This window comes from Zonotrichia albicollis, chromosome 9 (genome assembly GCF_047830755.1).
Source record: "Zonotrichia albicollis isolate bZonAlb1 chromosome 9, bZonAlb1.hap1, whole genome shotgun sequence".
Classification (NCBI taxonomy): Eukaryota; Metazoa; Chordata; class Aves; order Passeriformes; family Passerellidae; genus Zonotrichia; species Zonotrichia albicollis.
Window position 1 is genome coordinate 41,896,294 of NC_133827.1, and position 16,140 is coordinate 41,912,433.

General features: G+C 55.3%; 2 protein-coding genes across 2 annotated transcripts; both read right to left on the reverse strand.

The window, feature by feature from the left end:
- Positions 1–423: 423 nt before the first annotated feature.
- Positions 424–5,428, reverse strand: SUCNR1 (succinate receptor 1). The gene is made up of 2 exons (XM_074547587.1): positions 5,116–5,428; positions 424–3,782 (listed from the first exon to the last, which is right to left on the reverse strand). Exons 1-2 carry the CDS (start codon positions 5,116–5,118, stop codon positions 2,835–2,837), a joined length of 951 nt encoding a protein of 316 aa, XP_074403688.1. The 5' UTR covers positions 5,119–5,428; the 3' UTR covers positions 424–2,834.
- Positions 5,429–8,070: 2,642 nt separating this feature from the next.
- On the reverse strand, positions 8,071–15,785 carry AADAC (arylacetamide deacetylase). Its single transcript, XM_074547588.1, has 5 exons — positions 15,576–15,785; positions 11,718–11,940; positions 11,416–11,485; positions 10,930–11,101; positions 8,071–9,871 (listed from the first exon to the last, which is right to left on the reverse strand). Exons 1-5 carry the CDS (start codon positions 15,711–15,713, stop codon positions 9,263–9,265), a joined length of 1,212 nt encoding a protein of 403 aa, XP_074403689.1. The 5' UTR covers positions 15,714–15,785; the 3' UTR covers positions 8,071–9,262.
- Positions 15,786–16,140: the final 355 nt, after the last annotated feature.

Here is a 16,140-nt window from a genome sequence, read left to right on the forward strand (position 1 = left end):
TCTCTCTCCAGCAGATCACCCAACCAGCCTTCCCCAAGAAGTGCCACATTCTGCAGTAATTTTTTCTGCTGTAACTTTAGTTATAAAAGAGACTTTTGAGAACTGTCACCTCATTCTTACCTGCTCAGCCGGCTCCTTCCTTGTGGCCCCCACCAGCACAGCCCACGGGCAGCACGGGATCCTTGTGCAGGCAGGAAAGCAGCACCACAGCCCCTGTTTAACCCTTTGGGCCCCACTTCCTGTCTGATGGGGCTCCTGGGGCAGGTGGGACCCATTGCCCCCTCTGGCCCCTCACCTGGACACTGCCCAGCCTGTGCTCAGCCCTGCATCACCTGGCTGGGGGGGTAACAGCTCCCTGCTGCCCCAGCTGGGCTGTGCCAGGCTCAGCCCCCACTGTCCCATCAGAAAGAAGGAATTGGGCCAGCAGCACGTGGGCTGTGTCTGCCCCTGAACAGCATCCACCAGACAGGGCAGGCCTCTGGGAAGGAAAAAGAATTCCTAAGACCAAGCCTTGGAGAAGCCAAAAGCACAGGATTTATTTCAAAAGGCAGCGGGCAAACTGCTGGATTGCTTTATTTATAAAATAATTGCTTCATCTGGGCGGTTGTGAGACCTTCCATCCTGTGACTCTTATGTGGCTGTGTCAGGAAGTGAGGCAAGAGTGCAAGAATGAACAAAGCAGCACTTAAATGTTCCACTTCACTTATGTGGGTCAAAATCTCGATAAGACACAGAAAACTGAAAGGAAAATGAGTCTTGCGGGCACCTTGCTCTGGCATCCCTGCAGTGCTCTGCCCCCAGGTGTTGCTGTGCTCGGCTCAGACCCTGATGCTGCCGATCCAAAAGCTGCTGGAGCAAACAGGGGAAGCTCGAGGCGTTTCCATGAGAGTGCCTGCACACCTGGGTGCTGCCCAGAGGCCTCGGGGGCTGCAGAGCTGCCCTCACCTCACCAGCCCGAGGGCAGGCTGCCCAGAGGGTGAAGCTCCTCCCGGCCTTCAGGAAGACTATTTTCAGCTCGTGTATTTTTAGAAAGTGAAAACCAAATTGAAACCGAGCAGAAGCCAGCTGAATTAGTATCTTCATTACTGTCAACATGAGCAGTTAAACTCTGAATGAGTGACATGGTCAGGACCCCTGTGCTGGTGTCAGCCCCTTGCAGGTGCCCAGGGCAGCCACCCCTCACACAGCACTGCTCTGAGCCCACAGCCCCTGTGTGGGCAGCCCTGCTCTTCTCTTATAAATCATTATGAACACACTGCAGAGCAGCAGCCGCTGTGGCACAGAGCGCTGCAGAGAGCTGGGGCAAGGGGCAGAGGCAGCTGAGCACAGAGCTGCCCTGCCTGGGCAGTGGCAGGGCAAAAGGTGATGGGAACAAACCCGGGAAATTCCCTCTAAATGTCAGGAAAAACACGGCAGGACATTTTACACATTCCAAGCTGCAGAGGACCTGGGGTTTGGTTGGGTTTGGAATGAATAAGAAATAGATCCACGTGTTTTCTCGAGGCTGTGGAGCTGGTTGTGAGTTCCCTGCAAGGACAGGCTCCTGCAGCTCCCACTGAAGGGGAGCTGAGCCCAGCCCGGTGTCCTGGCCCTGGGAAGGCGGCTGTGGGGCCGGGAGGGCCAGGGCAGCCCCAGCCCTGCCCTGCCCTCACCCTCTTCCCAGGAACTGTTATTTTTAGGCCACTTACCGCCACTAAAACATACTTGGACTGTTTTCAGGCTGACTCACAGCTGAATTCCTGTTCTGGAGGCATTTTCAGTCCACACCCAAAATAAGGAAAGACAAAACAAAATGAAACCAAAAAGGCCCTGTCTGAGTCAGAACCAAAGCCTGTGCCCAGCTGTGCTGATGCCAGTGCCTGCAGCCCAGGTGTGATTCTCCCTGGGGGAACCTGCACCCACCTTGGTCCTGCTTAGCCCAGCTCAGGTGAGCCTGGTGGTGCTTTGGAGTTTTATTAACTGAAATTTCTCCATGTACCACTCAGGAGTAGAAGAATTAGGCAGAGAGGAACATGCATGTGAAGCTTGAATGTGGTGGTTTATATTCTCTTTTTTATCACATTTTTAATTGCAAAACCAGCAGCATCACAGTTAATTGTGTAATGATCAGAAGTTTCACTCATTAGCTTAGGGAAATGGAAGTCATGGAGGCTTTAGAGATTGCCACTAAATCAAAGGTACAAACCAGGGCTGGCCCAGAAGGGGGAAGGACCAGAGCCCAGCAGGTTTTTGAGTCCCTCTGAGGTGCTGGGCTCTGTGTGGAGCAGGGATCGGGCAGGGACTGGCTCCTCATTAGCTCCTGGTTCATTAGTGCAACTGCTAATGAAGTTTGAATTCTGAGGTCTGAATTCTGCCTCAGGCTTTAGGTTCCACGGGCACTTATAGACAGCTCTAACGAGGATAGGTAGCTCCGTACCCCGGTGAGTGGCTGTGTGAGTGCCCATGGGAGCGTGCCTGGCTGTGCTGGTGACCCATGGACATGGTTTGTCCCAGCCCAGGCCCAGGTTGTGGCACTCAGAGCAGCTGTCTGAGAGCAGCGTGCTGCCCCTCAGAGAGCTGCCCTGATGGCCTTTGATGGCAGTACCAGTGGGCTGTGGGGCATCCCACGGCTGGCCTGTGGGAGCGAGCACAGCATCCCTCCTGGCCTGCTGGAGGCAGCTCAGCAGAAATCTCCTGCACAACGAGGTGACAGGTGCATTTAGAGGAACACAATCAGCTCATACCTATTCTATTGCATAAATAAAGTTATCTAAAACAACGGCACATTGCTGAATGCTCTCCCTTAGAGAGTTTCGTCCCAGACCTCTCCCACCACAAGGGGTGTGCTTACTCATTCACTTCCCAGTGCTTGTCAGCCTGCCCAGGAGCTGTCTTGTTTTGGCCATCAGCATCTCTCTGAAGTGGTCACCCATCAGGAAATAAAAAACGGGATTAATGGCACTGTTTAGGAAGGCAAAGGGTCTGGTGATGATGTACGCAGTGGTGATGACTCTCTGCGTGCCCCCAGAGATGTTGAGGGCCGGGATTCGGGAGGCGATGCGCACGTTGCGCATGACGTGGTAGGGAGTGAAGAGCAGGGAGAAGGTCACCACGGTGAGGATCACCAGGGTCAGGGGCTTCTCCAGGGTCAGGGCGGAGCGGATCTGCTCACTCCTGTTCTGCAGAAAACAAACCATCTTCAGGTAGAAGCAGCCCATGGTCAGGAGGGGAATGAGGAAGCCAAAGACGGTCAGGAACATGCTGTAGACGAGGCTTGTCACGGGATCCCCAGAGCTGGCGTAGTCAAGGCACTTGTAGTTATTGGCAGCTGTGACAGGCTCCAGGAAATAGAGCAGGGGCAGCAGCTCCAGGATCACCCCGATCCACACGGCAACAGACACCACCACAGCTGTGTTCCTCTTCTGCAGGACGTGGTCCCTGAAGGGGTGCTTCATCAGCATGTACCGGTCAATGCTGATGACCATGAGGAACAGGACGCTGCTGTACAGGTTGGCGTGCAGCAGGAATCTGTTGCTGTGGCACAGGGTGCTCTCTGCCCACTGATCTTTGGAGTAGCTGTTCACCAGATTTGGCAGAGTGCACAGAAATAGCAAATCTGATATGGATAAATTGAACAGGTAGATGTTGCCGCTTTTCCATTTTTTCAGGCAGAAAACATAGCCAAACACCACGATGATGTTTCCAAGGGCACCTATAATGAACTCAAGGCTGTACATGGTGGAGAGATAATACTTTTCCAGTGCTCTGTTTGTTGGAAGATGGCCACTGGTCTCGTTCACAGCCTGGAAAATCACAAGAAAAAAAATAAACACCAAACCCAAGTAAATGATCATAGCACAGTTATTGTTATATCATTGCTGTAATCAGTGAATGCAGCCTGCAATTTCCTTCCAGCCTACAGGGTAAGTAGATATGTGACCTCAAATATCTCTGCCACACGGGACTGGTACTTGCAGACACTGATCAGAGTTACAGAAGAAGATGAAAACTTGCCTGAGCAAAGACCTGTGTGAGGAACTCAAAGTGGGAGCATCACCTGAATGAAGGCATCAGTCACAGTGTGCCAGCTTGGCCAAAGCCGGGGCAGTACCGGGGCCAGGAAAGTGAAACCAGCCCGTGGGTGCCCTGTCAGAGCCTCGTGGAGCCATGTGTCCCTGTTACCCAACCCCAGTCCCGTGGGTCCTGCCTCGTCATCGAGGGGTTTGCTGACAGGGCTGGTGCGGGATGAAGGCAGCAGCCCTGCTCACAACTGGCCGGGGAGCCAGGAGAGATGTGTTTGTTAAATTAACCCAGCCCTTAATCGAGCGCTTTGTGAGCTGTGCTGCAAACTGGGTACCAGAATTGCGTGGAGGATGGAGCACATCTCCTGTGCGCTCTGCCAAAGCTTCCTCCAAAGCTGCACCACACATGAGCTTGCTTTCTTTCTAAAGGCCGGTTAAAAAATGCTTTCATCTCCAGGGAAGGAAATAGAGCAGCATCTCAAGTGTTTACTCCTCTCCCTCCTCAGTAAAGCCACCTGTCCCTGCCACAGGACACACAGAGCTTTTGGTGACAGCCTTGGATAAAGTGTCAGCAAACAACTGGAAAGCAGGGAAAACCACATGCCAGAAACTGGGATATAGATCAAAACTGAAGTCAAGCTAAGGTTAAGCATTTCCAAAGGTGTTTTGGTGTCAGGAACTTGTTCACAGGTCTCTGTCCTCAAAGCAGAGATCAGCTGTATTTCATTTTGAAGGGAGAGCATGAGGCAGAGCAAAAACTCCATAAAGCCATTTCCATCAAGTCTCTACACTTACTGTGTGCCCCCCAGGAGACAGAATTGCTACAGAGAGCCCTTGCTCTCCTCAGACCTCACCTGCTGCACCTGCTGAGCCCTGTCTGCTCGCTTCTTGAGGAGAAACTCAACTCCTTAGTGAGATTCTAGTCCAGAAAGCACATCCCAGACATCAGCAATTTAAACAGCGACAGTAATTGAAAGTTCGGTATGGACAGATGCATTAATGGAGCAAGTTGTTAGGGAAAGGCTGATGGATCAGTTTAAGGTGAGAAGGAAGAGCAGTCAGAGCCCACCCAGAAGCGTGGGTGCCACGCAGGGTGCCCGTGGTGGAGCCTTACCATGGCCGGGCCGTGCTGCCTCGCCGCGGGTCCGGCGCAGCTCTGGATCCGCGCGGCGCCGCCGCCTCTCACTCAATCATTAACGACCGGGGCAAGGCGGATCCGTTTGCGAGCTGCCGGGATGCCAACAGCACTTCCCCTTGGCAGGAACCCGCGGGGAAGCAGCGGGGAGAGGGCACCCCTGCTGCGGACCCACGCCCTGGGACAGCCGGGGTGCAGGAGGGCAGGGCCGGGCCAGGAGGAGCACCAATTCCTCATCCAGCAGCACCAGCTCCTCACACAGCAGCACCAATTCCTCACACAGCAGCACCAATTCCTCACACAGCAGCACCAATTCCTCACACAGCAGCACCAATTCCTCATACAGCAGCACCAGCTCCTCACACAGCAGCACCAATTCCTCATACAGCAGCACCAGCTCCTCACACAGCAGCACATCACCGCCCCACAGCTCCCTGTTCTACTGGCTTTGCTGCAGAAATTACTGGCAAAGACAAAAATACAATAATGCTGCTACTGCAGAGTGACCACACCCCACAGCCAGTAATTGCACCCCTCTGCCATGGGCAGGGATGCTCCCACTAGAGCAGGCGGCTTCAAGCCCCATTCCACCTGGCCTTGAGCATCCTCAGGTATGGGGCAGCCACAGCTTCTCTACCTTTCCCTCCCCTTTATTGTGATGTACTTCACAGTCAGCAAATATTAACCCCATTAATATATATAAAAAGCTATTGTAGCTTTTCTCTGTGGACAAGGCCAATAAATCAGCTCATATTTAGGCATTACAAAAGCTGATTTGAAATTTCCCCCATGGCTAATAACTGACACTGGCTTCTCATTTACCACCTTTTAAATATCTTGTTCATTCAGGCAACTGCTGTTGCACTGAAGGATAAAATAGAGCTGAAGAAATGGAGCATTTCTTCCTTCTTGCTGCAGTAACTTCTCAGAAAACTGGCGAGGGAGCAAGAAATGCTCATTTCAGTAGGTTTAGGTTGGTCCCTGCTTTACAGCTCTGTGACCATTGCCTCAGCTGGTTGTACTTCTAAGCAGTTTTCTATCCCCTGGTTATTTTGAGGCTGTCCCAGCCACACACGCTGGCATTCCATTGCCTTTCAGCAGCCCTGCCCCTCAGGAGCACCTGAGCTGGGCTCTCAGCACGGGCTCTGTGCTGGCTGGCACTGCAGGCCTGCAGCTCCCAGTGCTCCTGCAGGGCAGGCTGGGTCCTGCTGGCCTCTGATGGGGCTCCAGCCCAGGAACCCACAGGACCCCAGATCTCCATGGGGTGAGCAGTGGTGGCAGCCTTGGGGCCCTCCCCGAGCCCTCCTCAGGAACAAGGGCCCTGCTGAGCACACCAGGAGCAACCAACCAACACTGCCAAAAACACCAGAAACACAAGAGCACTGTGCAGTTCTGGGGTTTGGGGTTTTGGGGGTGGTTTGTTGGGGATTTTTTGGGTTTTTTAGCCGGTGTAGCACTGCAACAAAAAGTTAAGGATTCTTAAGAAAAGGGTGATGGGGAAGCCCAGATTGGTGGGGATATTTTGAGGATGCTTCATTTCCTCCTTGACTCACCTGCAAGCATGAACCCCCTCTGCAGCTCCCACTGCACCCTGTGGTAGCAGAGTCTGTGACCAGTGTCCCTGTGCTTGGGCGACCTTGGAGGGTTTGATCTCTGCACCCAGAGCTGGCTCCTAACGGGGTTGTGAACCCACCATGGCGAGGCTGAGCTTTGTCCTTGACTGTCAACCACCAAACCCCATCCTTCCTTCAAGGGAAGGCTTGAGGAGATGTCCCAGAGCCTTCCCTTGTGGTGGTTTGTCTTGTTTTTGGTGTGGATAAGCTTACTGCAGCTCCAGCCTCTCCTGCCAGCAACATCAGTAGTGCAGCTTTCACTGCCTCGTTTTGTGCCTCACCAGGCATTTCCCATCCCAAAATCTATTTTAGGAACCTAAACAAAAACATACAGCCCAATCAATCATGAGCCCATATTTAGGTGTTGGTGCTTAAAAGCCATTTACTTCTGGTTCCAAGAGCATCCTATAAAAACACACAAGGGAAGGTTGGCAATCTTTGGCTGGCATTGATTCTTAGAACACAAATTTCTCTCCTGCCTTACAGGACAGTGTCCCTGGCAGAGCTGATGCCTGAGCCACGCTGGAGGAAGTGCAGTGTCATAGGTGGCAGTGTGGATGGGCAGGGTGGCCCAGGTTTGCTCCAGCTGGGCTGGCACAGGCTCCTCCAGCAGCCCTGAGGGAGGCAAAGCCCCTGAGGCCAACGCTCAGCCCAGTGCTGCCCTAACAGCAACATGCCAGTGCTGTGGGCAGGAGAGCACCAACGCCGCTCTGGCTCACAGCAGGGCAGCCTGCTGAGGGATGGGGTGTGGGCACGGCCCCTCCACACCAAAGCCACAGCCATCCCCCTGAGCCGTCTCTTCAGCAAGGTTGTCTACTGGAAACCCCAGCTGGACTCCTTCCAGTGGCATTTACAACCCAGAAATGGCCATCCCAGGGAACAATCTTGTGGAAGTGACCCTAAAACTGTACACAAAATCAAACCAAAGGTGTTAACAAGCAAAACCCCCAAGTCCAGCTGTCTCAGGAACACTGAAAGGCTGTTAATTATTCCCAAACGTGGGAGGAATAAAAGTGCAGTGGAGCTGCCTCTGGCAGCAGAGGAGCCCAGGCTGTGGTGGGCACTGGGCTGTGCTGGCAGTGCTGCAGGGAGACCTGAGGAATAGCTCCCAACCCTCTGGGACTGAGCACAGGAGCACAGATGTGCACCCCGGGGGTGTGCAAAGGGCCAGGACAGACCCACCCAAGCACTGCTGCTTCCCTCCTGCACAGCCCAGCCCAGCCCAGCAGGACTGGGGCAGAGCTGGAACCGGGGCTGTCTGCAGCAGCCACCCCTGGGCTGCCACTGCTCCCCATGGATGGGACACCGAGGGACAGAACGCTGCGCTGCAATCAAAAATAGTTTAATGTTTATATTCATCTGAATGAAGATGGAAAACAGCAATCATCCCCTACACACGCCATCTGAACAGGCTGCACACACTCAGGAAAATAACTCAGAATTATTGAAGATTCAGTACCTTTTATGCAAAAGAAAAGCAGGATACGTGAAGTACCTGCCCAGTGGTTCATTTACTTAAATCAACAGTCAACCCTTGTATTCATGCTTCAGTCAAAAGTTTTAGGGTTTATATTTAACACACAAAACATTTGCATAGAGGTTATTTGTTCCACATAGCCAGCTGAACTATGTTTCTTTTCCAAGCCTATAAAATTTCTAAGCTAATTCTACTTTTAAGAAATCATATGTGAAATCTGATAAAAAATTTCAAGGACAATTAGAACACCCAGCACAAGAATTAACAGATAAGTAGAGCACAGACCATGCAGCAGTGTTATCCTAAGTGTGGGACCTTCACAGCTTCCTTTTTCCAGTGAATATCCAGTGCTGGTTTGATTCACTAATTCCTGCTAGTGCAAGGATTAAAGAAAGGAAGTAGGAGTAAGATATGTGCTTTTAAAAAAAACAACAAAAAACCCAACACAACAAAAAACCCCAAATAAACAAACACCCCAAAAGAAACAAGCAAGCAAAGCCCAAAACACTTGCACAATTTTTTAGCCATCCCACTGGGTTTCCAAGCACTTCCCTCAAGCCGTGCAGGGCAGAGGCAGCCTGAGATGGGGCCAGGTCCCTGCTGCAGCTCCCGGTGCTTCCCTGCACCCCAGCAGCCCTGGCAGCAGCGGGGCCCTGCTGCCACATCCCACAGAGCCAAAGGGGACGGGAAGAACCGGCCCCGAGCACGTCCCGTGTGCCCACAGGCACCGGGCCCTTGGGCACACACCGCGGACTGAAGGTGCGATAGGAGAGAGAAGCAGAGCACAGAGCAGACACCAGATCCCAGAGGCTGCAGGGCCAGAGGAGGAACCCGGGGCAGTCCCGGCACTCTGGGGTTTGGGGTTCGGATGGCAGCACTGGAGGAACGCTGGGTTGGGATCAGGCTGATTTCCTGCCAGACAGGCTGGGAAACGCTCCAGCCCCAGCACCACGAGGATCACAAGGGGGACGGCGATCACGGCCAAAATGCAGCGCAGCTCCAGTCACAGCTGGGCACGCGAGGGGCTGGCTTGGGCTCACAGGTTCTCCTTCAGCCAGCCCATGCAGGTGTCGAAGAGCCGGTGGCCCACGGCCAGCTCCACCGGCCAGGCCAGGAAGGTCATGGCGCCGTGGAAGCCGTCCTTGGCGTGGTGGTGCGTGACGGGCACGCCGGCGGCGCGCAGCCGGGCCGCGTACATGGCGCCGTCGTCGCGCAGCACGTCGTGCTCGCAGGTCAGCACGAAGGCCGGGGGCAGGCGGCGCAGCCGGGCCTCGGGGGCCAGCAGCGGGCACGCCCGCGGGTCCAGCAGCGCCGGGAAGCGCCGTGCCAGCCCCGCGCCGCCCAGGGCCGGGCCCTCGTAGGTGTGGGCGCCCCGCATGTCGGCGGGCAGCCAGCGGCTCCAGTTGAGCAGCGGCAGCAGCGGCGCGGCCTCGGGCGGCACGTGGCGGCCGGCGGCCATGGCGGCGCGCAGGGCCGGGTCCGCGCTCAGGTACTCGCTCCAGAAGCGCACCATCAGCGCCCCCGGCAGCAGCGGCTTGTGCGCGTTGTCTCGGTACGACGGCAGGTCCAGGTCCAGCGCCTGCAGCGCTGGGTAGATCAGAACCTGAGCTTTCAGCTTGGTTTTCACTTCAGGGTCCTCCGACAGCTGCAGGAAAACAGAACCCATTGCAAAGAATCAGTAAAGGTGTCGATTCTCCCACACTCACAGATCATCTGAGGTGAAGAATGAAAACGCGCATTTTGCAACGTGAGCAAAATAGGATTATCAATAAAACCAGGATAAAGAAATTCTGAATCTATAGGCAGGTTATCTAAAACAGCACACTGTAATAAAAAATCTCAAACATCAAATATAATTTCATTTTATTTCTTATGTTGAAGGATAATGATTTTTGGGAAATACTCTTTCTGAAATGTTGATGCTTTCTGAAGTATTGACAGAAGATTTTCTATAGCTACTGAAAATTTCTATTCTTACGTCACTAAACTTTCAGGTTTCTGGGTCTCCTTATCATTTCACACAATTTATAGCATGTCCATCTGTTTGGTTTTTAACCCTGAGATGTTACAACTCAAGCAATTGCAATTCTGTGCATTTTGGAGATGTAACAAAATGTGACAAATTGAACATTGACATTTCTTATATGTCAACCTTTTCCCCTCTTCACTAATAAATTTTCCATTATCTCCCTCGTTTTCTGCTTTCAGCATCCACAGCAAATTCACCACCATTCCCAGGGTTTCGTTACAGCCCAAACAGTTTCTCAAGAGAGCAACAACATCGTGCTGACTTTGTTTAATAAAGCTGAAGGAGAAGTGCAAAAGGCACCAGACTGTATGCTCAGACACCGCAAAATTTAGTGAGGGTTTTTTTGTTTGCTTGTTTTCCCTGCTATTTGCATCTTTATGAGTCACATAGTTAAAATTCCCTTTGCAAACATCATACCTAAACCAGACAACACGAGCTTACGGTTGGAGTGATGTAAGGCCTGACTCTAGAGGGCAGAGAGCCTTTTTAGGTATCTGGATGGCATAAAGCTGCTGTGATGGCACTGAGTGGCTCAGGCACAGCTGCCTGGTCCCCAGAGCCCTGTGGCAATCCCACAGGCTGTGACACCCTGGCAGACCATGAGAGCAGCTTTCCTCGGTGGTGGTGAGGCTGCACAAACACGGATTTTGATCTGCAGACCGTTGGTGCTGTACCTGCTGTGCCACGGCTGCAGCCAGGTTGCCCCCGGCGCTGTCCCCGGCCACGCAGACCCGCGCAGGGTCCACCCCGTACTGGGACAGCACCTTGTCCTGCAGGAAGAACTTGGTCACCGAGTACACGTCCTCAAACTGGGCCGGGAAACGGTGCGGAGGGGCCAGCCTGTAGCTGGGGGAGGCAAGAGCAGGGTGTTAGCACCTGCTGTTAATAAAGAGAGGGGCTTGCTCGCATCTCCCTCTTGGGGGATGTCTGTTTCTGTGCTCAGAGAAGTGGGAACTGTCTGTCCCAGCTTTATTACCCACCCATCTCCCTAAAGCCAAAATAGCCACCAACCACAATCCCTGGCAGCCTCTGTTCACAAATGTGTATAAGTCAGCAGGAAAGCATGCAATCAAACGCAGAAACATTGAAAAATCATATTAATTGAAACAGATTAATTTACTCCAAACCCTCATCCCATCTGGAAGGAGAATATCTCTTACTTGACTGACACTACGACAGCATTCAGCTCGTTTGAAATCCGCCGTGACATGAGATCGTAGCCGTGCATGCCTGCAGTGGAAGCCCAGTGCGTGTGAGAATGGGCACACACACACACACGTACCCCAGCCTGTTCCCCTTGGCAGCACTTTGAGCTGACTTTCCCAAACCTGCCCTGTTTTCAGCTGGTGAGACCCCCCCCCGTGCCCTGCCCCTCCTGTGCCAGGTCCCACAAAACCAAAGGCAGCTCCTGGCAGGGCAGTGAGGTGTGGGCACGCACCCAGCCGCGATGCGCAGGGCTCACCTGCGTCTCCCAGGCACCAGCCGCCGCCGTGGAAGAAGAGCACGGCCCTCCTGAGCCCTCCAGGCGCCCTCTGGGGCAGGAACAGGCGCACGGGGACCCCGCTGAGCTCCGTGTCCGTCACCGTGACGTTCTCGTCGGACGTGGGAGCCACCAGCTCCACCGTGGAGATCAGCCTCAGCCCCTCCATGTAGTGCACCAGCCCCAGCAGCTCCCCCAGCTCCGACTGCAGCACAAGACAGGGCAAGCTGATTCCAGGGCAGCCTCTTCACTCCCAGATTGAATTCCCTGCAGCCGTTTGATGCTCTGTGCAGGCGTGTGCTGTGGCAGTCACACAAACAGGCCAGAGCAGAGTGCCCCCACCTGAGCCTGGCAGTGCCAGGAGCACTCATGGCACGCACCCACACTGCCACCAGCTGCCCAGCAAGGCCAGAGCCCGGCCAGAGCCAGGGCTGCTGCTCCGTGCCACACTCAGACTTGTGCTTGGTGTTCATGCGGGTCACCTCTGCAGCCCAGTGTCAGCTCAGTGAGCCGCCAGCACCAGCATTGTCCCTCAGAGAGCCATCCATGGCCCCTGGCCTGCTGCTGGCACCACTGGGGACAGCCCAGGGAGCACTGCAGAGCCACCCAGAGCCACCCACAGTCCTGGGGGTCAGCCCAGGGAACACTGCAGAGCCACCCACAGCCCCTGCACTGCTGCTGGCACACCAGCATGGCATGGGCACAGCCCAGGGAGCACTGCAGAGCCACCCACAGCCACCCACAGTCCTGGGAGACAGACCAGGGAACACTGCAGAGCCACCCAGAGCCACCCACAGCCCCTGCACTGCTGCTGGCACCACTGGGGACAGCCCAGGGAGCACTGCAGAGCCACCCAGAGCCACCCACAGCCCCTGCACTGCTGCTGGCACACCAGCATGGCATGGGCACAGCCCAGGGAGCACTGCAGAGCCACCCAGAGCCACCCACAGCCCCTGCACTGCTGCTGGCACCAGCACCTGGGCTCCTCCACCAGCACCCCGGCAATGGGACGTGACCCTTTTCCCGCCCCAGCCTCACCACACCACAATTGAAACAATAAGAAATAAAGCCAAACTCTTACATATTATCTGAAGGTGAAAGCAGATGAAATTCAGAGCAGGTTTGGGTTTTAAAAGGAAGAAAACAGCCAAGCCTGGTGCAGAACCTGTTTGGAGTTTGGCTTCGCAGAGAAGCTTTGCTGTCCCCAGGGAGATTGTGGAACCCCCACACTGAGTGGTTATCTGCTGACAGGTGTAACCTCTGGCCATCCCACTCTGACAGTGGAAGCCATACAGACTGACCCTGCCTGGTGAAGTTTTTTTCCTTCAAATTGTATTTAAATCAACTGCTTCATCATCATCTACATATAACCAGGTTTTGAGCAACCTGGTCTAGTGGAAAGTGTCCCTGACCTTGGCAGGAGGGTGGAATGAGATGAAATTTAAGATCTTTGCCAACCCACAGCAGTCTGGGATTCTGGGATTCCATGCTATAACCTTCTTTTTCAGGAGCTGTAATAGCACAGAGCTCAGCCCCTGCTGGCAGCCCTTGACAGGGATTGTCAGCGCATTTTTGAGTCACCTCTCTCCAGGCTTGGAGCGGGTGATGCCAGGGGAGCCCTGCCAACCCCGGCGTGCTGGAACTGGGAGGGAGATGAGTGGGCAGGCCCTGGCACACGGCAAAGGGAAGCACAGGTCCTTGCCATCAGCTCCATGAAAACAAACAAACACACATGCCCGCGCCAGAATTGCTGTTTTAGCCACCACATTGACACAGTTTACATAAACATGTCTCAGTTGCTGCTTTTCCCCCAAGGATTAACATCTTGGGAAAACAAATGTCTCAGTCAAAGTGAGTCCTGCTGTGACTCCAATGAGCCTGTGAAAGCCCATGGTGGGAGGAATTCCCTGAGCCCCAGCACTGAGGGTTTCCAGAGCTCTCAGGGCTGTTTTCCACAAGTGGACAATTTACATTGTGGAAAACCACTGGGCTGCTGCCTGCGGTTTCCAGGCCATATCAATAAAAGGAAATGGTGCCCTCATCTGAAAATCCTCATTGTCCCAGTGTGAGATCACTAGGTGTTACAGAGCAACAGGAAAGGCAGCCACTTTGGGGCTGGGATCCGGGTGCTTTGGAAAGCACTTCCCTTGTGCACGAGCACTTTCCTTGTGCTTTGCAAGGCATTTCCCCAGTCCCTACGGCAAGGACAGACCCACACCCTGTGCGGGGAAAGGGATCCTGGCTGTGCCCGGGCAGGGGCAGTGCCCAGGGCTCCCAGCAGGTCAGGGCTCCAGAGGGGCAGGGATTGGGATGGGGACCCTCGGGGGCAGCCCATGAGCAGGGCCCAGGCTGGGTCTCTGCTTCCACAGAGCTGGGCTGAGGAGGGGGGAGCTCTGGGGGGATGGCACACAATGGCAGCAAAACCATGCTGCTGTGTTTTGTACCTTCTCCAGGCGTTTCAGACCCAGGGCACAGGGCACTTCCTGGAATGCCTGAGGGAATTGGGGCTCAAACTCCACAGCAAGGGGCAGGTTTGCTCTCAGAGGCTGCTCCCCAGCTTGGCAGCACGTGGGCACAGGACACAAACACCAACAGGCCAGGGAGAGTTCCCAACCTCCCTGCTAAAAGAGGGGGCACCGAGGGCCCCTGGGCTCACCCAGCAGGGCTGGGGGCTCCACAGCAGCCACCACAACAGGGCATGGACATGTGCCATGCCGTGGGGCTCTTGGCACTCCTTTTGGGAGCCCAGAGAGGATTGTACTGCCCAGGAATGCTCGAGGGTGGCACGGTGTCCCCTTGGCTCAAAGCAGCCTCAGGGAGTCAGAGAGACTGCACCAGGTCCCCTCTGAAACCCAGCCCTGCCCCAGTGAGCTCGAGTCACTGCCCTGTAACTGCACGGCCACTCAGGGTACACTTGGGACAATTTAGGGCCACCTAACTCTAATTTGCACCAGGGCAGCTCCAGGGGGCTGTGGCTGTGCCCATCCCTTGGGATGATGGATTCACAGGAGATGAGAGCGCGGTTACAAAAGGCGTGCCCACAGCCCCGCCGTGCCCAGGCAGGCAGGACAGCAGCAGCAGGCACAGCCCCACCTTGCAGGCGATCACAGCACTGCTGCAGCCAGCAGGGCCTCCCTGCAGGGGGACAGGGTGGCCGGGCAGCTCCGGGCGTGCCAGGGCAATGGGCTGCCCGTGCCCGCCTCCAGCAGGGCATTCATCAGGGCAGGCAGCAAGGCAGCACTGCTGAACACGGCTGCTTTCCTTCCCAGCGCTCTCATCTTCCACCGCTCAGCCCCGAAATCAAAACAGGAGTCCCTGACACACAAAAACCTCCTCATCCTGCAGGCTGGAGAGCCCTGGAAGTAACCCCGCCAACAAGGGCTGTCTCACACAGAGATGTTGTTTTGTGCGGTTTTCAGGCCTTTTGGCCAGTGGATTTCCATGAAACCACAGAAATCAATAGAATGTGAGAGCTGCTGCAGCGTTCCCTCCCCGGCCAGCCGGGGGAGCCGGGCACGGGAGCCAGGGATGATTCAGGCAGCAGGGCTTGAGCTGCACAGCCCTGCAAGGCAGGACAAGCCTGTCTGTGCCTGTCGGTCCAGCCACAGCCCATGTCCCATTCGCCACTCTGAACGGTCCTTTCTCACGGCTGCAGGACCAAACCTTCCCTCATTTCTTTCTATCACAGTCACAGTTCAGCATTCCATTCTGCCCTTGTGTCCGTGTGACCCGATCCCCGTGTGACACACGCAGCGCACACACACACACACGCACACACACACGCACACCGTGCCGTATCCCCGAGCCCACAGAACCCCCCTGCCCGGCCCCAGAGCTCACCAGGTGCCCCAGGGCCCTGACGGCCGCCGAGAGGAGCATCACGGCGCCGGGCTGGGCCAGCTCCGGGGGCAGCGGGATGTAGATGTAGTAGGCGAGCAGGGCGGCGAGGACGCACAGGCACAGCAGCCGGGCCCCCATCCTCGCACGATCCTCTCTGCGCTCCGGAGCCGCTCTCACCCTCCCACCGCCTCCCAGCGAGCCAGCGCAGGGCAAAGTTAATCCCGTGTTTTGCTTGGGTCCCGGCCAGGAGGTGATTTCTTGTGTTATCACCCGGGGCAGAGGTTACTCCGCTGCGCAGCTTCCAAAACAACAGGTTGCACCAGCAGATTCCCTGTGCAGCCGCCGGGAGCCGCCGAGCCGACCAGTCCGGCTCCGAGCCCCGTATTGAACCCCGCACCAAACTCCGAACCGAGCCCCGCATTGAACCGCGAACCGAGCCCCGCATTGAACCCCGCTCCGAGCCCCGCACTGAACCTCGCACCGAACCCCGAACCGAGCCCCGTCCCTGCCCCAGCCCCGCATGGAACCCCGCACAAAACCCCGCTCCGAGCCCCCCGGGACAGGC